General features: G+C 28.5%; 1 protein-coding gene across 2 annotated transcripts in view; it reads right to left on the bottom strand.

Moving 5' to 3' along the window:
* The window catches only part of LOC100211035 (aryl hydrocarbon receptor nuclear translocator 2), a 98779-nt gene that overhangs the window by 57123 nt on the left and 18040 nt on the right, over positions 1–23616 (bottom strand). For both annotated transcript variants that reach the window (XM_065816619.1, XM_065816618.1), the window contains exon 4: positions 10948–10977. In XM_065816619.1, the coding sequence (XP_065672691.1) occupies positions 10948–10977 (30 nt within the window). The remainder of the gene's footprint in view (positions 1–10947; positions 10978–23616) is intronic.

Raw genomic sequence — 23616 nt, forward strand, 5'->3', positions numbered from 1 at the left:
TTCTGGTATTTAAATTGTTTTATTCAAAGTTGCTTTGAAAAATAATTTTTTGATAATTTTAATAAAATTCATGTTTTTGTATTGTTACAATCACTTTTATTTTTATAATTTAGAATGTTACATCTAATGTGGAAAACACTATTAATGAAGGTGATGTTACATATTTATTATGTGTATCATGACTGTTTTTATAGTTAAAATTCTATAATATTGGTCACTTTTATTTCAAATTTTATATTTTAATATATATATATATATATATATATATATATATATATATATATATATATATATATATATATATATATATATATATATATATATATATATATATATATATAACAACAACAAATGATTTTTGTTTCAGTTTTGAAAATGTTTACAAAGAAGGAGATTGAAGATGTTGCTGCATCCTCAACTTTAAAAACAATTTTTTCTGGAGAAGTATACAATATCTACAAATGAGATAAACTCCAAATTTGATTTTTATATTTCTAGTTTTTCTAATAACATTTTTTAATATACAAAGTACATGTTTCAGTTAAATAAAAATTAATTTGTATTTAGGCCTATTGTCTATTCTAAAAACTGATGGGACAGAATTTTAATATAGTTTAACTCTTATTTTGTAGTTGCACAGTTACAGGCATAATGATTATCAATTAGGAGGTGCAAAAAAAAGTAAGAGTCAGCGTAAATTTTGTTAATATAAATTTTGCGAACAGAGTGTTGGTTATTTTTAAAGTGATTTTATCTAAGAATTTAAATGTTTATTTCTTTATCATTTTTTATTAAAATACTTACAATTTGATGTTTATTTTGATATATAATAAGAGGAATAAATGGATATTTAATCTGTAATAATTTTTAGAAAATATGTCAGATTTTGATCTAGTACAGTTGCTTTCTGAGGATCGGTCTAGTTATTTATATCTTGCCTTGGGTTCCAATTTTCGTGAAACCAGGGTATAATTCCATATTATCATGTGTATTATTATTGTATATTAAAGTTCAGTATAGAAAAAGAAATTAAAAGAATGTTTATATATTTATAGTTCAATGAATACATCTACAAAGTCATTGTCCCTGAGAGTATTGTTTGCCTTTTTGCCAAACTAATGCAATACTCAAGAATTCAGGTATCCATGATTTTATTCATTACATATAATAATAAACATCTGAACTGATTATTAAACATAGTAACATCTCCTCAGATTGTAATTTACATTGTTTTTGTTTTGCCAACTTATTTTTTTGTACTTTTATGTTTTTTCTTGTTTTTTTTTCTTGATTTTTAATTGTTTTATACTTTCAGGCTGAAGTATTTTTGAATAAGTTTTTTTCTGGAAGGTCTGTCAAATTTTTAATTAAAAATATTATATAAATGTTATAAAGGGTCACAAACTTTGTAAAATATTTTGCAAAGTATTTTTATTACATTTATAAATTGTAATTTTTTGATATTGATTCTCAGGAATAAACATTTGCAAAGTACAACAACTTTAACGAAAGCATTAAATGATAGGTAAGCATCCTAATTTTTTAAAGCTTTTTTTGTAACTGTTGGAAATAACAACAGTTTTTATTTATTTATTTAAGCATGAAGAATGATATAAAAGCTATTGACAATGGAGATTTTCAAGAAGCATCAAAGGTTCATTTTGTATAAATATTATACATACAATCTCTCTCTCTCTCTCTCTCTCTCTATATATATATATATATATATATATACACACACAGATATATATATATATATATATATATATATATATATATATATATATATATATATATATATATATATATATATATATATATATATATATATATATATATATATATATATATATATATATATATATATATATATATATATGAAGGGCTTATTGTGAAACAATGACAAGCCACACTTTTTTCAAAAATGAGTTATTATCATTTTTATAATCATAAATAGTATACGCAATTTTTTTTATTTTTTTTTGTCCAATATATATCCATTAGTATTTTTATGATGTATAAATTTGAGAGAATAATAGGTAAGCACTGATTTTATAGATTTAAATAAAACTTAAAAGTCATTTTTCTCAAATATTTGTTTTTGTGACTTTGTTTCACAATAAGCCATATATACAGTTGTGTGACAATTTATTATGGCCACCCACAACTTTTTACATTCTTATGTTTAATAAATTTTATTATTTAAATATTACTACAAGTTCAAGATCAATATTTGGTGATTCCTCCTTTTTACTCTATAATTGCAAGAACCTTTTTTGGCATACTTTTGATTCATTTTTCAGCTATTTTCTTTAATTCTTTATTCAAATGGTGAATCATTCTTTCTATTAAATACACTTTATTTGTAATATTTTCTTTACATATTTGCTTCTTTAGGAGCGCCCAAACATTTTCTATAGGATTTAGGTCAGGAGAGTCTCCTGGCCAATAAAGTAATGGAATATTTTGTTCTGATAGATCATTTTAAAGTGATTTAGCTGTGTGATATGGTGCCCCGTTCATATCACACAGCTAAATCACTTTAAAATTATCTATCAGAACAAAATATAAAGGTTTTTTTTTCACCTGGACTAAACCATTCTGCTAATTGTGGCAACAATTTTTGTTCTAGGACTTTGTTTTATATTGTAACTGATTCATTATTCCCTCTACAATAGAGCCTTCCCATTCCTCTTCCACATATCACTGACCAGATCATCACAGAAATGGGGTGTTTAACAGTTTGAATGATGCAGTCCAATAAGTACTTTTCTCCCTTTTTTCTTTTTACATATTAAGCCTTCTTTGTTAAAACTTTGAAAGTACTCTTATCACTAAAGCATACCTTTAAATATTATACAAGGATTGTTAAGTGATTATTTAAAGTTTGGTATAAGAAAGTGGATATTTTAAATAAATCTAAATTAATTTCACCAATTTCCAATCAACTTCTGTTAAATTCTGCTGGACGTCATGAAATATAACCAAGATCATATCGGCGACATTGAACCGTTCTCTTTGACATTTTAACTCCTGATTGGTCCAGCTTATTAGTTATTTCCTTGTTGGTGACCTGTCTATTTTCTAGAACAATCTTGGTAAGTATTCTTTTTCTGCGTGGTATTAGGATTCTCTTCTTTCCACATTTACCAACCCTATTTAGCATCAAGTTTTCCATATTAGCCATTATTTTGTGTTTATTTTGTACAGAAACCCGCAAAATACCACAGTTTCTGGCAATTTCTTGCTGAGAAAGATTAGTATTTTATTAAAATTGCCCTGATTTCAGCAGTTTTTTGTGGTAACAAGTTCTTTTTTTTCCCATAACTAAATTAAGATTTTACTGATTTGAATAAATATTTTGACAATAACCGTATAAACGAAATCAAAACTCTGGTGATAAAACTTAACAAGTGTATAGCAAAAAGATTATAAATAAGATGAAATCATACAAAATGGCTGTCAAAAGTGACAGTGTTGCCAGTAGCAAAAAAAAAAGCGCTTATTTTATGAGTTAAAACTTTAAAAAACAAAAGATTAACTTTCAATACTGAGTTTTTACTCTTCATATGAAAAAAATGAGATTAAACTTCAAAATGATCAAAATTCTTAGGTGGCCATAATAAATTGTCACACGACTGTATATATATGTAATTTTTTTAAATGATTCGTATATTTGAATATATAAACATTTTTTTCAGAACAAAATAATAAAAATTAGTATTGAGAGAACTCGTATTTATTGATGTTCAAATATTAAAAAATAATATAATATATAGAAAAGGTTTTAACTATTTTTGTTGTTTTAAAAGGTTATTTCAAAGCTCAAAGATTCTGCTTCGAAAAAGATTTTGCATGTACAAACTCGCAGAAAAGTTAAATGCCCTAAATGTTATAAGTGAGTATTTTAAATATATAGTTATTTTATTAAAATTTAAATATATATATATATATATATATATATATATATATATATATATATATATATATATAAATTAGTATAAAATCAGTTAACAAAAATTTATCTCATTTAACACTGTGTTTCATCAATAAAGACTCATCAAAAATGAAAGATCAGATTAATAAAACTTCAATTTATGCCAAAATATAAATTACAGGAAGTCACAAATGTCTTAACTACTGTAAATTTTCACACATTTGTGGAATTTGCTGACACTTTTATAAAATGAATTCTTTGGAAATGATTACTAATGCTTTTTTAGTAAAATATTTTTTAAAAAAAAGGTTGACTTCATTTAACTATTATTTGAGCTCATTTATTTTTGTAGTTTTTTAGGAGAAACTTACTTTCGTGCCTACATTTAGAAATTAATTCTGATTTTTTGTTTAATAAACATTCTTGGTTTGCATGTGTAATTATTTCAAATTTTTTTTGTAGGCATAGTATACATTTTTTGGAAATATCGTTATATGCAGGTGCTGATTAAAGGATGGATCAATTCAGCATAAAATCATCAATATTTTTATCTTTTAATTTCCATATAAATTTTGAAAGCATGGTGTCTTTTGAGTACTTTTTATTTTTAAAAGATTGCTTATGATTGGCAAAACGTTTTTTTCCATTCACCCTCTGTTATGCCAATATATTGTTTATCAGGTATATTCTTAGAAGTTTTTCATTTAGGATTTCTTTTTTGTTTAACAAAGCATTATTGTGACCTTTTATAATTTTTTCCATATTTTTTGTACAACTGTTGCTAACTTTTTTGTATTTTGATTAAAAATTTTACGTAATTTATTAGAGGGGGGGAAATGCTTATCGACCAATTTTAAAAACACTTTTTCTATGTTAGTGGAATCATTTTTGCTATATGAGGGGTTGAACAAAATTACATTTCTAGTTCTATTTCGCTTTTTTTTATTCTTTTTTTCAGGGTCAAATTTTAATTTTAGTAAATTTTCAAAATCACTTTTTTTAAGGGCATCTTCAAATATTCGTTTAGAGGAATTGAATACATTTTTATTAGAAGAGTTTTGATTTAGCCTGTTATTAATCAAAATCAGGATTTGTTTAAGAATTTGAGGTGGATGATTTGATTTAATATTAATATAAGAATTTTGTAGCAAGTGCATCAGACAGCGATGACGATTGGCTTGGTGTGCAATATTTTAAAAAAAGGCTGGAAAATAATTCTACAATAAATTAGGTGATGGATCTAAGCTAAAAAAACTACAAAAATAAATGAGCTCAAATACTCGTTACATTAAGTCCCCTTTTTTAAAAGATTTTTTTTAAAAAAAAAAAGCATAAGTAATCATTTCTAAAGAATTCTTTTTATAATAGTGTTTGTAAATTCCACAAATGTGTGAAAATCTACAGTTGTTAAGACATTTGCAACTTCCTGTAATTTATATTTTTGTATAAATTGAAGTTTTATTAATTTAATCTTTCATTTCTGATGAGTCATGTGTTGATAAAACACAGTGTTAAATGAGATAATTTTTTGTTAAGTGATTTTCTACTAATTTATAATTACCCTGTTCTTTTAAGAACATTGAGTACTCTAGTTCTAGTATTTGTAGAATACATTTTAAAATTGTTTAATTATCAATTGTCATAAGTTTAAATATTTTTTTTATTGCTAGAGAAGTGTCACACTTAGACAGGCATTTAATGTCTAAAAAACATGCCTGAGATGAGTTAAAAGCAAAAAATGCCAGAATAGATTTTAATCTTAACCTACCAACAAAAATCCTTTGTCCTTCTAAAATGCATTCAAAAGTCCGTATTTACAAAAAACAAAGATGTGGATATCCGAACTGCTTGAAGGAAGTTAAAAGAATGAACAATCATCTAAGGCAGTTCCATGGTTTAAAAACCAAGGAAGAAATTAAAAGAGCCAATATTTTTTCAAAACTTGTTCTTGAGACTTTCATCGATGAAGCTTCATGTGGTATGAGCTCAACTGATACATCAACTGACGATGAAGGATTGCTGGAAAAAAATTTTACCAGAGAAATTCACAATGGTAACAATTTTTTAGCAAGTGCATCGGACAGTGATGACAATTGGCTCGGTTTGCAATATTTAAAAAAAAGGCTGGAAAATAATTCTGGCAATTATTTAGGTGATGGACCTAAGCTTAAAAATAAAAGAGTTTCAGCTAATGAGGAGAAATCTGGTGATGTATCAGCTAATGAGGAGGAATCTGGAGATTCGTCTGTTGACTTTGATGATGGTGACCAGATATTTCATATGGCTTCAAATGAAGAAGAAAGTTTTTTGGATAGTTTTGTAGTTTGGATGCAGAGCCCAGATGGTGGAATTAAACCTCAACGAACTGCCATAAAACATAAAAATGTTATAATGGGTGCTGTTAGACATGCTTCAGATGATGAGATCAATTACAAGCATCTAGCATGCACATCGTTTTTGAACTCTTGGATGTTAAAAATGCAGGAAAACCAAAAACAGCCATGAACTATTAAAACATACTTAGGTTCAGTCCAAATATTTTTAGATTTTTGCATTTTAAATAAAAAAACAGAAATACTTTCAAACGATGAGTATACAAAATTAAAAGTGCTAATAAAGCAATGGCAGCGTACATTAAACAAGGGTGTTCAAGAGTGGCAGCACGAGAAAGATATGGAAGATTTTCATAACTTTCCGTCTGCCGAGGAAATTATTCAAATTGACATTTCTTATTATGTTAAAAATGCAAAATATGTTATTAAAAACAGCAACAGCATTAGCTTTACTTTAACAAAAATAAACTATTGTTTAGCCCGGTCATATTTGCTGGCTTACATTTTGTTAGACAATGCATCCAGGCCTGGTGCAACAACCAATATGACAATTGGAGAGTCTCAAAAAGCCCTATATAAAGATATGAGTTACACCATTAGTGTTAAGAAGCACAAGACAGGGTATAAAGGGCCTGCAAACCTTGTATTAACTGTTGAACTTTACAACGAAGTTTCAAAATACATAAATTTTCTTTTAAATTAGAAGGATTATCTATTCCCAGTGAAAAAGATAAAGTTTTTGTAAGCTATAGTGGTGCTGCCATGGATACTTCAATGGTGACTTCGCAGTTTTCCTTATTTTGGAACCGTGCGTTAGGTAAAAAACCGACAGATTTTTCTAAAATGAACCCAACTCTTATTGGAAAATACACAACAACCAAAGTTCATAGCGACTTTCCCGATTTCAAGCAGAACACAGCACACCATTTATGTCATAGCTTGAACGTTCCTGAAAAAAAGTATGCTTTATTTGAGAATCGAAATTCAGCATCTAGAAAAAGTTCTCAATTGCATTATTTTCAAAGAGCAGATGATTTAATTGATGATAAAAATAATGGAAAGAAAGAGATAAGTAGCACTATAAATTTATTTGAAACTGAAATTAAACAGGGATCAATAACAATAACTGATGTAAGAAACAAAATATCAGTTGAAGATGGTTTTAAGGAGTGCGACAAAAAAAAAATACTAGATAAAGTTAGACTCGAAATACGAAAGAAAAAAAGGTTACAACTCCGATTCGTTCTCATCATCCAATTCAGTTGCCATCAGTTGAACCAGCAAATGAAAATTCTACCATGGTTAATTCTATAAAGACCTATAGTCTAAGAAAAAAAGAAAACATAGTCGTAAATAAAAATAGTGAAACATTTGAAAGTGTAGAAGAGCGTGAAGCTATGGATTTCACTTATGAAGACGTTGATTATGTGCCACCATCTCCACAAATAGTTATGAAAAGGACAAGAAAAGAGTTTACTGAAGAAGATAATCATCTTATATACAAGCATCTTTCAGGTACTTTCAGGTACTGCATCTTTCAATCTACTCTAATGAACCAATTATTAAATCCAAGTTTGTAGCAATTTTGAAAAATCAAACAGATTTGGTTGATCTTGTGAAAAGGTTTAGGGTGCAGTCTTTAATTGTTAAGATGAGGACAGAAAGACAAAAGCATAATAACAAACTTTTAAAAAAATTGATAAAATTTGAAGTGTTAAAACTTTGAAAAGTTTCAGTTTATTCTAACATTTAGCCTTTTATTTTTATTAAATTTTAAAGAAATTTATAAGAATATACTTATAGAGTGTACACTGCGACCATTTTCTATAGGCGCATGCGGATTATGTCTTAATAACGTACTTAACTGCATTTTTATAGTGTATTTCAATAAATTATAAATAAAGTATTAAAATAATAAAAATTATCAAAAAATAATATCATTATTTGCTAAAAACATTTTTAAAAAAATTGTTTGCTAAAAACTTTTCATCAGTATCATCTCTTGATCCCATTAGTTGCGTTCTACCTGATATTGCCAACAAACAGGTTGATCCATTGCTGGACATTCGTATCACTCCAGCTTCTGTATCTTAAGTGATTTCCTGCCTAGACTCTTCTACAGCTTGTGGCCCGGACAACATACCTGTTATTGTCTCACAGAAGTGTTCTTTGGAGCTATCGTCTATACTCTCAAAACTATTCAACAAGCCCTTATCAGAGTCTTGTTTTCTAGCCTGCTGGAAAGCGGCATCTGTTATCCCTATCTTCAAAAATTGTGAGAAAAAATTGTGAGAGCAATCTGATTCGTCTAACTACCTTTCCATTAGTCTTCTTCCTATCATAAGCAAGGTTTTTGAATCTTTAATTAACAAACACTTAATTTCTCATCTTGAATCTAATAACTTACTTTCTGACCATCAATAAAGTTTGGCATGCTGGTCTTCTCCATAAGCTTTTTTCTTATGGTATATCTGGCAACGTCTTTAAGATTATTGAATCCTTCCTTTCCAATCGTAATATAAAAGTTGTCCTCGATGGACAGCACTCTTCTTCTTATTCTGTAACTTCACGGGTTCCTCAAGGTTCAATCCTTGGCCCTATACTCTTTTTTATTTACATTAACGATCTTCCAGATATTCTCACATCTTAGGTGGCATTGTTTGCTGATGATACTACCATTTATTCTTGTCATAATAAAAAACCAACACTTTCTGATTGCTTGGAGGAGACATTTTAGCTTGAAAAGGATTTCACTTCTTCTACAGCATGGGGCTTACAGTGGCTGGTGAACTTCAATACAGATAAAACTCAATTTTTTTCAGCCAATCATTATCGCAATAATTTATATCTTCCTATATTTATGAACGGTGATGTACTCAACGAATCATCTACTCTTCATCTTTTAGGATTAACTCTTACTTCCAATCTTTCTTGGAAACCATATATCAAATCAGTTGCAAAATTAGCATCTGCTAAGGTTGCATCTCTTTATCAAGCTCGTCACTTGTTTACTTCGGATTCTATTCTCTATCTCTATATATCTCAAATCCGACCTTGTATGGAATACTGTTGCCATATCTGGGGCGGATCTTCTAATGATGTCCTTTCTCTTATAGACAAAGCGCAAAAACGCATTGCAAACATAGTTGGACCTGCTCTTGCAGCCAACCTCCAACCATTATCACATCGTCGTAATGTTGCTTCTCTTTCTCTTTTCTACAAATACTATAATGGGCACTGCTCTAAAGAGTTAGCGTCTATTGTGCCATCTACAAAAATTCATTCTCGTGTTACTCGTCATTCAATTAAGTCTCATCCTTTTTCTGTGACTGTTCCCAAGTGCTCCAATGCTTATTCGCCTAGTTTTTTTCCTCGAACATCAGCTTTTTGGAATTTGCTTCCTTCATCTTGCTTTCCTAATTCATATAATTTGAAATCCTTTAAGTCGTCCGTCAATCGTTATCTTGCTCTACAACCTTCATCTTTTCTCTTCCAGTAACTTCCAACTTTAATTAGTGGTAGCTTGCAGCCCTGTTGGAAGCAAAGATGTAAAAAAAAAAATTTAAAAGTGCGCCTGCATGTTACCTTTTCTTAACTCAAAATAATGATGAATTTCAAATAAAATCTTAAAATATTTTAATTCAAAATATGTTCATTATAAATAAATATGTTTGCCTAATATTCATCGATAACTATTTAAACCTAGAAACATGAAAAAATAACGTTTTTTAATAGCAAATTTTTTAAAAAAGTGCGCCCTTATGCTACTTAAATCAAGAAATTTATATTGATAAATATATTGTCATAAATTTAATTAAAATTAAAAACTTTAATTAAATTAATAAGAATAATAGTAGAAATTAAAAACTCCATAAAAACATTTATCTACTAGTGCATGATAATGACGAAACAAAGAGAGCATCAACTTCTGCTTATATACTTTCTCGATTGAAAAGTTTGCATCAAAACCAAACCAATCTAACACATTTCAGTAACTTCACTCAAGACTGTGCGCCAAAATATAAATTACAAGTAGCAAAAAATATATAGAAAACTAAATTAAAAAAAGTGGTGGAAATATGATATTTATAAGGGGATTTCACTTGGTTTTCAATAACAATCGTTGTTTTTTAGCGAAGTTTTACCATAGCGAGGGGAATTATGTTTAGCCCTCATGTTACGCTAGTAATAAAAATAATTGAAGAACCAGTTAATTTTACATGCGCAACAAATAATTCTTCAAAAAAAAAAACAATTTAAAACGAAAATAGAAATTATTTTGCAACTTTTTAAAAAATATTGGTTCAAAATACTGAATTTACGCTTCTCTTGTCTCTACTTTAAAAGTCGTAACACCAGGGCTCTTTTGCAAAAACTATAGTAGTAGTATTAATAATAGTAGTAATAGTAATAGTAGTAGTAGTAGTAGTAGTAGTAGTAGTAGTAGTAGTAGTAGTAGTAGTATTAGTAGTAGTAGTAGTAGTAGTAGTAGTAGTAGTAGTAGTAGTAGTAGTAGTAGTAGTAGTAGTAGTAGTAGTAGTAGTAGCAGCAGTAGTAGTAGTAGCAATTGTCATTGTTACTACTACTACTACTACTACTACTATTACTACTACTATTGTGATTGTAGTAGTATTATACAATTTCAATTCAAAATACTAAAGTAATCGAATAACTAACCTAGCAAATCGTTCTTTACTCTGTTCTTTTCTAAAAATATAAATATTGAATTTCAAAAACTATATATAAAAACTACATTATAGAATACAAATACCATTCCTATAAAAAATCACTTTTAAATTAATAATGTTTTTAAAGTCTAACACATAAATAAAAGTTGTATATGTGTAAACTTGTTCATAGAAGTTCTTTACCTAAGTTAAAAAGCTAAATATTAAACAAAAAATATTTTAGGAAAATATTTATTTAAATATTTTTATTATAACTTGTTAGATTTATGCTAACTTTTTAAAATTTTTATTAGGTAACTTGCTAAAGATTTTTGATATATATATATATATATATATATATATATATATATATATATACATATATATATATATATATATATATATATATATATATATATATATATATATATATATATATACACTACTGTGCAAAAGTCTCCGCTCATGTGTAATATTTGCAAGGAACAGTAAATGCAATAAATTTTAGGATGATTTTAAATATATAAAAAGAATAAAATGTTAATAAAAAAAGTTGATGAGGCCAAATCATAATTTTGCATACTTTTCCCTTTTCTTTTTGTTTCAAATAATTTTGTTTACCTTTGTTTTGTTGAGTTCTGCTGCTAAAAACATGGCAGAAATTTTTCTATATGAATAACCTTTTTCACGTAAAATACATATAAAGTTCTTCAGTATTCTTTATTAAATTTAAAACTGCACAAAAGTTTTAACCAAAATATTTTTTGTAAGCTTAGGTTTGACAGTAGCATGATACTTTCCGGCATGGTAAGGATGTTTTCAGTAATTTTAATTGGTTGCTTTTAATAGACTTATGTTTATATTTATACTTGAAAATGGCATTAGTGTGCGCATTTAATGTCTTGAATTTAATAAAGAATTTGAGAAATGGTGAAAGTAAAGAAAGAATATTGTGAAGAACTTCGTGGCAAAATATGTATTTTACGTGAAGAAGGTTATTCATATAGAAAAATTGCTTCCAGGTTAAAAATATTCGAATCAGGTGTGAGATATGCTCTACAACGATTGCATGATATTGGTTCCAACAGTGACAGATCACGTTCTGGAAGACCAAGAGTTACATCACAGCAAGAAGATACGTTTATTGTTGTGTCCAGCAAAAGAAATAGAAAAATTCCAGCCACAATTTTAACAGCAGAACTCAACAAAACAAGGGTAAAGCCAGTATCAACTGATACTGTAAAAAGAAGACTAAAATCAGTCAACTTAATTGGACGCGTTGCTGCACGTAAACCTTTGTTGAAGGCAGTAAATAAGAAGAAAAGATTGGAATGGGCAAAAATGCATAAAAATTGGGGATTAGAAGATTGGAAGAAAGTTCTATGGACAGACGAGAGTAGGTTCGAACTTTTTGGTACCCGGCGTCGCGTGCATGTTAGGCGTTTACCTAATGAAAGAGTGCTTCCTCAATGTATACAAAGTACTGTAAAACATGGAGGTGGTAATATTATGCTTTGGGGATGTTTTGGCAATGGGTTAACTGGAGATTTAGTTAAAATCACATCTACCATGGATAAACACATGTACCATAATATTTTGGTTAAGCACGCGATTCCATCTGGTATTCGTATAATTGGGAAAGGATTCATCATGCAGCAGGACAACGATCCATAACTTGCATCTGGATTATGCAAAAATTATTTGAAACTAAAAGAAAGGGGAAAAGTTTGCAAAATTATGACTTGGCCTCCTCAATCACCAGATCTATCACCCATCGAAAAGTTGTGGGATGAACTGGATCGGAAGATCAGAGAAGCAGGTGAAACATCTTTTATTAATCAGCAAATGCTATGGGAACGTTTGCAAAAAGCTTGGAATGAGATAACAGCGGAAACCATGAATAAATTATTAGCCCGAATGCCAAGATTATGTGCTGCTGTTATACGCTCCAAGGGGTCTCATATTGATGAAAATAAAATTTAACATTCACAACTTTGTATATTAACATTTTATTGATTTTATATATTTAAAATCATCCTAAAATGTATTGTATTTACTGTCTAATTCGTTGTTAAATAAACAATTAAAAATAAACGCAATTTTCTTGCAAACTTTTGTTACTTTATTGAAATATTACAAATGAGCGGAGACTTTTGCACGGTAGTGTATATATTTATATATATATATATATATATATATATATATATATATATATATATATATATATATATATATATATATATATATATATATATATATATATATATATATATATATATATATATATATATATATATATTTACATATTTATATATATAGATCTATAGTTTGTTGGCTTTGGGAAGAGCGAAATAAAAAAAGTGATTCTTACGCCAACATATACGTCACTTTCAATTACTTTTAACTTTCGTCTAACATTTGCGTGTTGGACAAAAGTAAAAACCATTAATTAATTACAAATTATTCGTTTTTTAAAAAAACCACAAAAACGCAAATTTAATTAACCAGAATGTTTTTAAAAACATTCTGAATGTTTTTAAAACATTTTGAATGTTTTTAAAACATTTTGAATGTTTTTAAAACATTTTGAATGTTTTTAACAATATAAACAATGTTTTTTTTTTTTTTTTTTTTTAATAAAATGTGTTTTTTTTTATTTTTTTTATAAAATTTTTTTATTTTGTTTTTTTTAATAAAAGGTTTTTATGTTAATTTTTTTACTGTAAATCATGCGCGGAGTGTTGCTACATCGACTATCTTATAGCCTGACTCGCAAGGGAGTGCTGCTACATCGACTGACAAATAGCCTGACTCGCAAGGGAGTGCTGCTACATCGACTGACAAATAGCCTGACCCGCAAGGGAGTGCTGCTACATCGACTGAGGGTTTGGTTGGGGCAGGCAGTCTATCATTATTAAAAAAAAAAATTCCGGTCTTGCATTTTAATTTTTACTTTTTGTCAACAAAATATGGAAAAAACTTTCGGACAACATCTAAGGGTTCTATATATATATATATATATATATATATATATATATATATATATATATATATATATATATATATATATATATATATATATATATATATATATATATATATATATATATATATATATATATATATATATATATATATATATATATATATACATATATATATATATATATGTACTATATATATAGGCTATTAGAAAACCTGTTTAAGAACCTATTAGCAAAATATTAAATATAAAACATAGATTACTTATTTTTCTATTCAAAAGATCCTTAAAAAACACCAACAAATTTAAATAAAGAAACAAGATATAAAGCTTATTATTATTGAGAAAAATCTTCGTCATCTTCGAAAATGTCTGCATTTTAGCATTTAGATTCTTGATAGCTGACTATTTTGATCTACAGTGAGAAACTTTCTATTAAATCAAAAAAAATTGCCAACTTTGAACAAACAAAAACTTTGAAACAATTTGATAACTAGGAGTTTGATACCTGTTTGAAAGACGTATTATCTTATATTGCTATGATCTTTGGTAACACTTCTACGAGTAACTTCACCAGTAAACATCTAAAAAGAAGTTTACTGGTGATTAAAAACCTAAAGGAGAACACATTGGCCATCACTTTAAGTTACATTCTATACAGCTATTAAGTTACATTCTAAACAGCTATATATTTTGTAGAATAAAACCTTTATAATTTTAGTTTTTCTTTTTAATTAAAATAATTTAATTATTAAAGTTATACAGTTAAATTGTATTTTAGATTTCAATCTATTACAGATCTCCTTACTAGAGATTGAACTTTAGATTTTTTTAGATATCTCCTGAAAGCATTTTATTTAAACAACTCCCAAATTGGTAAAACAGATTAAAGTTTTGTAATTTTTTAATTTTGTAATAACAGCAAAATAATTCTTTAAAAAAATTTTTAAACAGTTTTTTTCGATGAATTAAATCTTTAAAATATGAGAAGAAATTATTTCTTTGTTTTAAAATTTTACAGACCAAGCGGGGAATAGAGAAGCAAAACTGTGACCATGCAACAAAGATTAAATAAATTTAGAAAGATAAATAACATTGACTTGTCCAAATGATAAACAATCTTATAAATTTGAGTCTCACTTCCATACAAATCACAATGTCAAAAATACAGTGGTAGATTTACTTTTTTTAGTGATTCACAGTAAAAACTGTGTCTTAAGCTAAGAGTCCATTTAATTGCTTTGTGCTGAACATATTCTAGCAAGGCTATTTAGTTTTTTAGAAAGTAACAGAGACAGAAACTATGCATGAAAAGAAATCCAGTAAAAAGATTTCATATTTTTCATAAAAATATTTATTTTGGCATTCCAAAAACTTGTAGGACCTTTGAACATGATTGTATATGTATTTGAGATTTTACAAGTATAGTCCACTTGAGATTTAAAAAGTATAGTCCACAAGATTTGTATATATACTTAAAAATATAGATGGATAGAGAGATAGACATATAGATTACATGTAAAAATAATTCCTAGATGTTGCACTTTAGTAAAACTTCCAAATAACTATAATATAAACATTGTTATATTATGGATATTTGTAATAAACAAGATTTGCAAAAAAAAATTATAAAATTATAAAAACGAAGTGCACCATTATAGATCATCATTTACAAATGTCAAGTTTAAGCAACCAAATGAATGTGCACAAACACTTCTGTCAGTATCATCAATAAATAACTCAGAGGAGCCATTTTTTATTTACTTATAAGGATGTTTTAGAAAATTGGAAGTTACTTTAATGAAAGATTCACAAGCTGATTTTTCCAAATCACTAAGCTTTTCTTTAAATATATCATTTTTCTCTAACTGCATAACATGAGGACCAACAAACATTCCCTCTTTAATTTTTGCCTCACTCAGTTTAGGAAATACTCTATCAAATAAAAAAATCGGTTACCCATGTCCATAGTTTTTACAAAGTATTTTTTTTTTCACTCATTATCCATAACTTTAATGAAGTTTTTCATGAGCCTAAGTTTTATGTGTAAAGGTATTAAAAATATATTACCAATAGAGATTTGTTAATATTTTTTTTTGTCCTGGATTATAAGATTATTATTTAGGCCAGTCTTTCTTAACCTAATAATTGTTTCAGTCCTGCTATCCCACATACAAATAAAACAACAGTGTTTTGTATACCTAGTTGTAATCCTAAAATAAGGGCAATCACCATCAAACCTCCACAAACATTCCATTTGTGTTTGCAGTATTGAAATTTTTTTGAAGATAAATTTAATAGTTTCATAAAATTTTTTTAAGCTGGAAGCTTTATTTAATGGTATAAAGGAAAGTTTATTGCCTATATGTAACTTTATATTTTCTTTTATTTTTGGTTGGAATAAATTTCATCTCTTTAATCAAGAGCCTAATACCTCTGCCTGTTGTTAGGACAAGTCACATCTTTTGTATCATAAAACAACAATCAGTTGAGTGGATTGTTGAATCTGTCCAAAAACAATGTGATTTTAAACTGCATAGATCAAGATTCTTGCTAATCCAGTAAGAAAAACCCACACATGTAAACATAACAGTTTTTTCTTTTCCAATGGCAAAGCCAAAATACTGATATACAACTTAGTTATTAATGGTGTCCAATTGCTTTGCTGAGTTTTAAAAGTATTGTCAACACAAATTTAAAGGGATCTTTCTTTGTTTAAAACAAAATAAGAAACATAATAGTAAAATTTGCTGTAGCGACAATATACAAATATGCAGAGCATGCGAAGATGCTATAATAGCAATTATACAAGTTTAAGGACATTTAACAATATTGCCTGGCAAAAAACTCCCAGTTTTTAATTACTTTGTTGTTAAAGAAGCTATTTCTTGAAAAAATAACTTCTTTAACAACACCACCATGTCCCTGGTAGTACTGAGCTCAACATTTCTCCGCGCAGCAACCTTGTTCACCGAGGTTTGTGTTTCAGAGTTGAGAGAGGGTTCTAACCATAAAAGTAGCCTGTTGTGGCTTTCTCGGCATTGGGGAGGTGAATAATTAAAAAAAAAAATACTTGACACTAATTAGATATACTTTCACCCATAATTACTCTTTGTGTTCTACTGATTATGAAATGCTCAATCCATGCTAGCAACTTTCCATTAATGCCATAGGCTAATTTTTTGCTTAGATGTATACCATTTTTTACTTATATAAAAAAAAACTAACTTAGTAGTTAGTCTAAGCTTGCATTTTCCACTTTAGTCAGAATTTTAAGTTTTCAAAAAATACATGTTTTTTGAAAGCAATTTTTTTTACTTTTTAAATTTCAATTCATCTCCCCAAGATTTTACTTTCCAATCTGGAATCTGATTGTAGTTTGACATAAATTGCCACACACGATTTTAAAATTACCCATTGAGGAGGAGACGATGAAAAGAGTGTATATAATCTTAAAAGAACACCAAAAAAAAAAATTGCACTGATGGAAGACAGTACACCATCAACAAAAACAAGAGTGAGTGAATGGTTTGCACAAGGAACATATAAGGCCTTATGATTCATTTCCAGAAAACTCTCTTGAACACCTTTTACTTTTACTTTCATATTAGCACCATTATCATAAGATTGACCTCGACTGTCTAAAATATTTAGATCCCAATTTTTTGCCTGTGAAATATCCAAAGAAATTTTTAAAAATGTCAATACCTACTCTAGTTTAACAGATTTTTATAAAGTTTGAATTTGGATTTCGAGAGTGTTAAACAATATTATTTTTGCACTAATAATATTGCTTTTCTCACCTTTCTTTACGCTTGCATAATTTAGTTAATATAACAATTAAAGAGCCAAATTTTTTTTATTAATAGTAACAGTAACAGTATATATTTAGATATTTTTATTATAAAAAAAACAAAAAAATTTTTTTTTAACTTTTAAAAAGGGCCCCTAAAAATCCTGCCTCCCCCCTTCCCCATTGGGGGTGTGAGGGAGCCTAGCCACGGCTCTGGTGGCTTTATGGGCTTGGTGAGGTGAATTAACAAAAAAAAAATTGAATTAAAAAAAAACAACTATAAAAGAACTCCATAAACCATTCAAATCTGAACACTTAATTTAAACATTGAATTTTCAAGTTTCATAGCCTTCACCTTTAATAGTGTATAACCGACAAACTCAACTGACACTCACAGTGTTTGTCACTGTACCTATCATCAGAATGCTTTAAAAGTTTGACAATCGTGATATAGAAATAACAATTAATCAATAGAAAATATATTAAACAAAGATAGAACTACACTAATCAATCAAAAAACAAATATTGAAGACTTTATTGAACTTTTATGCAATAAAATAGATAAAATAGTATTTCATGGAATGAAATATAAAGTGTAAAGATAAAATTCAAGCCTAGTACCTTAAAGACTATAAAGAATGATTAAATCACAATGAATTTATAATATTTGGTGACTTTACAGAGAAATCCCAAAATATACAGTTCATCCTACTATTATATACTATAAATCAAATGGTGTACTGGTAACTAAGTCATTTTGCTTCCTTTCTGATGACACCACTTTATCCTAGTTTTTGGTATCCAGGAGCTCTAAAAATATAAATAAGTTTATGGACTACTAATAGGAAAAAAGTTAAGACTTTTAGGTTAGAGGAACAATCATTTTTTGAGCCCGGAGTCCTTAAGTATAATGGCGGCAAGGACTCCGGGACTCCAGGACTCCAGGCTTAAAAACAATAAGTTTCAAGTCTTTGAATCTCATGAAAAGTAGAGATATAAAGCCAGAGTCCTTTTGGGACTCCGCATCCCTGTACGGAGCACAATCTCAAAATTTTAATAATATTTGCGATCACAAAGAAGACATGGTATTGGTGCTGAATCAGTCTTTCAGAGAAAGACATACGATCATACGTCATTATATGACCAAGCAAATCACATTTTGCTTTGACAATTTGACCGCGGCTATTTTAAAAAGCATTTAAAAAACGCGCTGAATTAAAAATATTCTAAATTATACCTTGAAGGTTAAAAAAATTACATCACATATTAGCAAAACACTTATAAATAAAATAACAATTTACTGATAATGATTTATTTTAATGTATAATTGACAGTTGTTTAAAATTTTAAAAGTTGTTTAAAAGTTGTTTAATGTAAGAATAATTAAAGTTAATACATTTAAAAAGATAAACAAAATTTCGTTGAAAAAAAAAGGACAAATAATTTACAATTAATAGCAAATAATTTAGAAGTAAAAAAAAGATAATAGTTTAAGAGAGATGAAACCGTGACCCTTCTGGTCACGGTTTCATCTCTCTAAAACTATTATCTCATTCTTCTTCATTACCTAAATCCCCCTATCATCGTACCTCATACAACTACCTTAAAGCTGACTGGGACTCTTTCCGTGATTTTCTTTGTGATGGCCCTTGGGTAGAAATCTTTCGCCTTCCTGCTGACAAATGTGCTTCTTACATAACTTTTTGAATTCAGGCAGGCATGGAATCTTTTATTCCCTCTCAATGATTCCAGGTCAAGCTTCATTCTTCTCCATGGTTATCCTCACATTGTTTCCAATCAAAACCATTACTTCCATATCTATCAGCAAAACAATTCTCCAGAAAACAAACATCTGTTTATTAACGGGTGATGCGGAAGTTATCGGACAAAATAAAAACGCCAATAACTTATTGATAAATAAAATAACAAACTACTATTATATTTTTTTAAAATAAAGCATTTATCTTTTAATAAAAATATATCATTTTTTATATGAAAAAACACCACCATCTGCAATTGATCTCAATTTTGCTCTGACGCCTTTCATATGCGACTGTAAAAAGTTTAAATCAATTTCTTGTAGTTTTAGTTTAATGCGATCAATCAAAACTTGCTCTGTTGAAGCTTGCCAATCTCCCTCGTAAACCTTCTGTGCCAAATGCCCCCAAAACTTTTCAATTGGTTGTGCTTGAGGCACATTTGGGGGAATGGATTCTTTATCAACGTAATAGACATATTGGTCTATCCAATTTAGAGAATCTTTAGAATAATGAGAACTTGCTATATCTGGCCAAAATAATAAGTCTCCGTGATACTTGTGAATAAATGGAAGAAGTCGTTTTTCTAAACATTCAATAATATAGATTGATGAATTGATCGCTACAGCCTTGGAAGTGCGAAACAATGGTTCGGACATACCACGGTCAGATATGGCTTTCCACATTAATAATTTTTTTGGAAATTTCTCTTTTCCTATAAAACGAACACGTTCTGGGCATGTCTTTTTGTTGTTTGTGTAGTATCCAGAATTTCCAGGCATGTTGTCCCCTGCAAAACAAAAGTATTTTTTGTCATCGATGACTAGAAGCGATTTTGTGTTATAGAGTTGGTTAACTAGTTTCCTGCTTCTTTTCTTTGCCTTTATTTGTTGTTCTATAGTGTATTTTGGAGTCTTTTCACGTTTTCTATATTTAATATTCATTTTTTTTAACTGACGACCAATTGTCGATTGATTTACACCGAATTTAATATCTATTTTTCTCTGACTGACCCCTTTTCGATTGTTGACAAGTCTCGTTAATTCGGCTTTCTTTTCTCTAGTCCAGGATGTCGGACGACCAGGATGCTTTCTATCTGAAAACGATTGAACAGTTTCAAGTTTTTTTAGGTTATCATATATTGTACTTTGAGCAAATCCTTCCTTTTCAAAATGATTTACGAATTTTTTTTTTTTATATTAGGTTTATTTACAAAAAACATTTTTAGTCGCTTTCGAAAAGATTCTCGTTCAGCTGCATTTAACCTCATTTTACCACAAAAACTGATTATTACTTATGCTCAAGTAATAATCAGTTTTTGTGATAAAATCAAAGATAAGCCACAAAAACTAATTATTATGCTCAAATAATGAAATTAGGATTTGTCCGATAATTTCCGCATCATCCGTTACTGCTAGAAACCATAGTAAAAAAGGTTTTGTCTAATGCCAAAGTTATTCTCAGGTCAAAAAATCTTGTATTTCATTCCAAAAACTAGGTCCTCGTGACTTCTGAAGAACCTTTAATAGTTTCAGTAATAAGGCCAAATCTGTTATTACACCTCTCTTGTATGGTTCAGACTTTGTCACTTCACCTAAAGACAAAGCTGAATTATTTGCTAAGAACTTTTCATCAACATCATCTCTTGATTCCACCAGTTGCATTCTACCTGATATAGCTGACAAACATGTTGATACATTGCTTGACATTTTTATTACTCCAGCTTCTGTATATAAAATGATTTCCTGCTTAGACTCTTCTACACCTTGTGGCCCGGACAACATACCTGTTATAGTCTATACTTTCAAAACTATTTAACAAGTGCTTATCAGAGTCTTGTTTTCCAGCCTGCTGGAATGCAGCATCTGTTATCCTTATTTTCAAAAATTCTGGAGAGCAATCTGATTTGTCTGACTACCGACCCATTAGTCTTCTTCTTATCATAAGTAAGGTTTCTGAATCTCTAATTAACAAACACTTAATCTCATCTTGAATCTAATAACTTTTTGATCATCAATATGGATTTCGATCTTCTACAGCTGATTTGCTAACAGTAATAACCAATAGGTTTTATTGTGCATTAGATAAAGGTGGAGAGGTTAAGGCTATCGCTCTTGACATTATAAAGTTTTTGATAAAGTTTGGCATGCTGGTCTTCTCCATAAACTTCTTACGGTGTATCTGGTAACACCTTTAAGATTATCAAATGCTTCTTTTCCTATCGTAGTATAAAAGTTGTCCTTGATGGACAGCACTCTTCTTCATATCCTGTAACTTCAGGGGTTCCTGAAGTTACAAGATATGAAGAAGAGTGCTGTCCATTTCATGATATGAAATTCAATCCTTGGCCTTATACTCTTTTTAATTTACATTAACAGTCTTCCAGACATTCTCACATCTAAGGTGGCATTGTTCACTAAAGAGCTAGCCTCTCTTGTGTAATCTACTAAAATTCATTCTTGTGTTACTCGTCATTCAATTAAGTCTCATCCTTTTTCTGTAACTGCTCATAAGTGCTCCAAAAACTCTTATTCCTCAAGTTTTTTTCCTTGAACATCAGTTCTTTGCAATTCGCTTTCTCCATCTTGCTTTTCTGATTCATATAATTTGCAATCTTTAAAGTCATCTGTCAATCGTTATCTTGCTCCACAATCATCACCTTTTTTCTTCCAATAACTTCCAACTCTAATAGTGGTTGCTTGCAGCCTTGTTGGAAAAAAAGATGTTTATGGGTTATATATATATGGGCAATTCCACGTAAAAGAGGAAGAAAAAAAAAAAAAAAAAATTCTCGGCGACTTATAATAACTTCATTAAATTTATTTTCCAACTATTTAAGAATACTTTTAAGTAAAAAATTTTTAAAAAAAATAATTTTATCATACTATAACATACTCTTAAAGTTGTAAGGGTTATATGAGCATTTTTTGACGTTTATATATAGTTATGTTGTGAAGCGTTGAAAAAAGTTTCAGTGCTGTTTTTTTAAATAACTATTACTTCTAAGTTTGACTAAAAGGCAAAATCAAACATTATGCATAATATTTTTTATAAAAACGAACTCTAACTAGGTCTATAAGAAGAACATATTAATGAAAACAAGACGTTACGACCGTCACAAAAAAAAGTCGAAAAGCTTTTTCTATCCTTCGTATCGAACTTTTTAAAACTACAACCATGGTAAAAGTAAAGATACTCATACATATTTTATCATCATTTTAAAAAAAAAACATTAAAATGCTTTAAATCACCCTTTCAACATGTTACTAAGTACGTTACGACCATCACGACACGTTTGCTTTTCCGTAACGGCTTCTTGACTTAAAAAATAAAAGTTTAAGCGCGAACGATATAATCCATTTCAAACGATTTACGTCATTTAAACCAAGTTATAATATTAATCAACTTTGTTTATTGTTTAATTTGCAGTTTGTTTATTCATTTTATTACTAAACTTGTTAAAGTTTTTTTTGAAACCATAAGTAACTATTTTCAAAAAATTGATGTAAATAATTTTTTTTTAAGAAATAAAAACTTTTATTAAAAAGGCAATTTTTTTTAGATTAAACGTTGTTTATAGTTTGCCCTGCAACTTTTTGGTTTAATCGATTTCGCGGTTGTTTTTTTATTTACAACATTTCGCGGGTTTTTTTAAAATATATAACGGAGCATATATCATAAACAGCAGCCGTTATATTTAATAACATATTTAAAATGCCAAAATCAGATGCTGAAAGATCGAAAGCTTATAGAGCAAGAAACAGAAAAGCTTTGTTAGAAAAAGAAAGAATTAGAAGTTATCTAAGGAGGCAGTTATTGACACCAAGAAAAGAAAATAAACAAAAAAATCAAGCGAAGGTTCGCAACCAAAGGCTAAGAATGAAAAAAAATTTAATTTCATAACTAACGTCAGTCTAAATTCTACGCAAGACAATTCTTATAACTGCAAATCGTCAATGAGAAAGGCATTACACGAGTATTTATTATATTAACATAGATTTTTTAATATAATTGCTCACACAAAATTTGGGTTCTTTTATATCAAATAACATATTTAGGACAAAACAGGCTCTTCCAAAATCTCCAAATAAAAGACAAACTATTTTAGAGCAGTTGGGTGCTGAATTTGGCCTATGCACTGCATAG

This window comes from Hydra vulgaris, chromosome 13 (assembly GCF_038396675.1).
Source record: "Hydra vulgaris chromosome 13, alternate assembly HydraT2T_AEP".
Lineage (NCBI taxonomy): Eukaryota > Metazoa > Cnidaria > Hydrozoa > Anthoathecata > Hydridae > Hydra > Hydra vulgaris.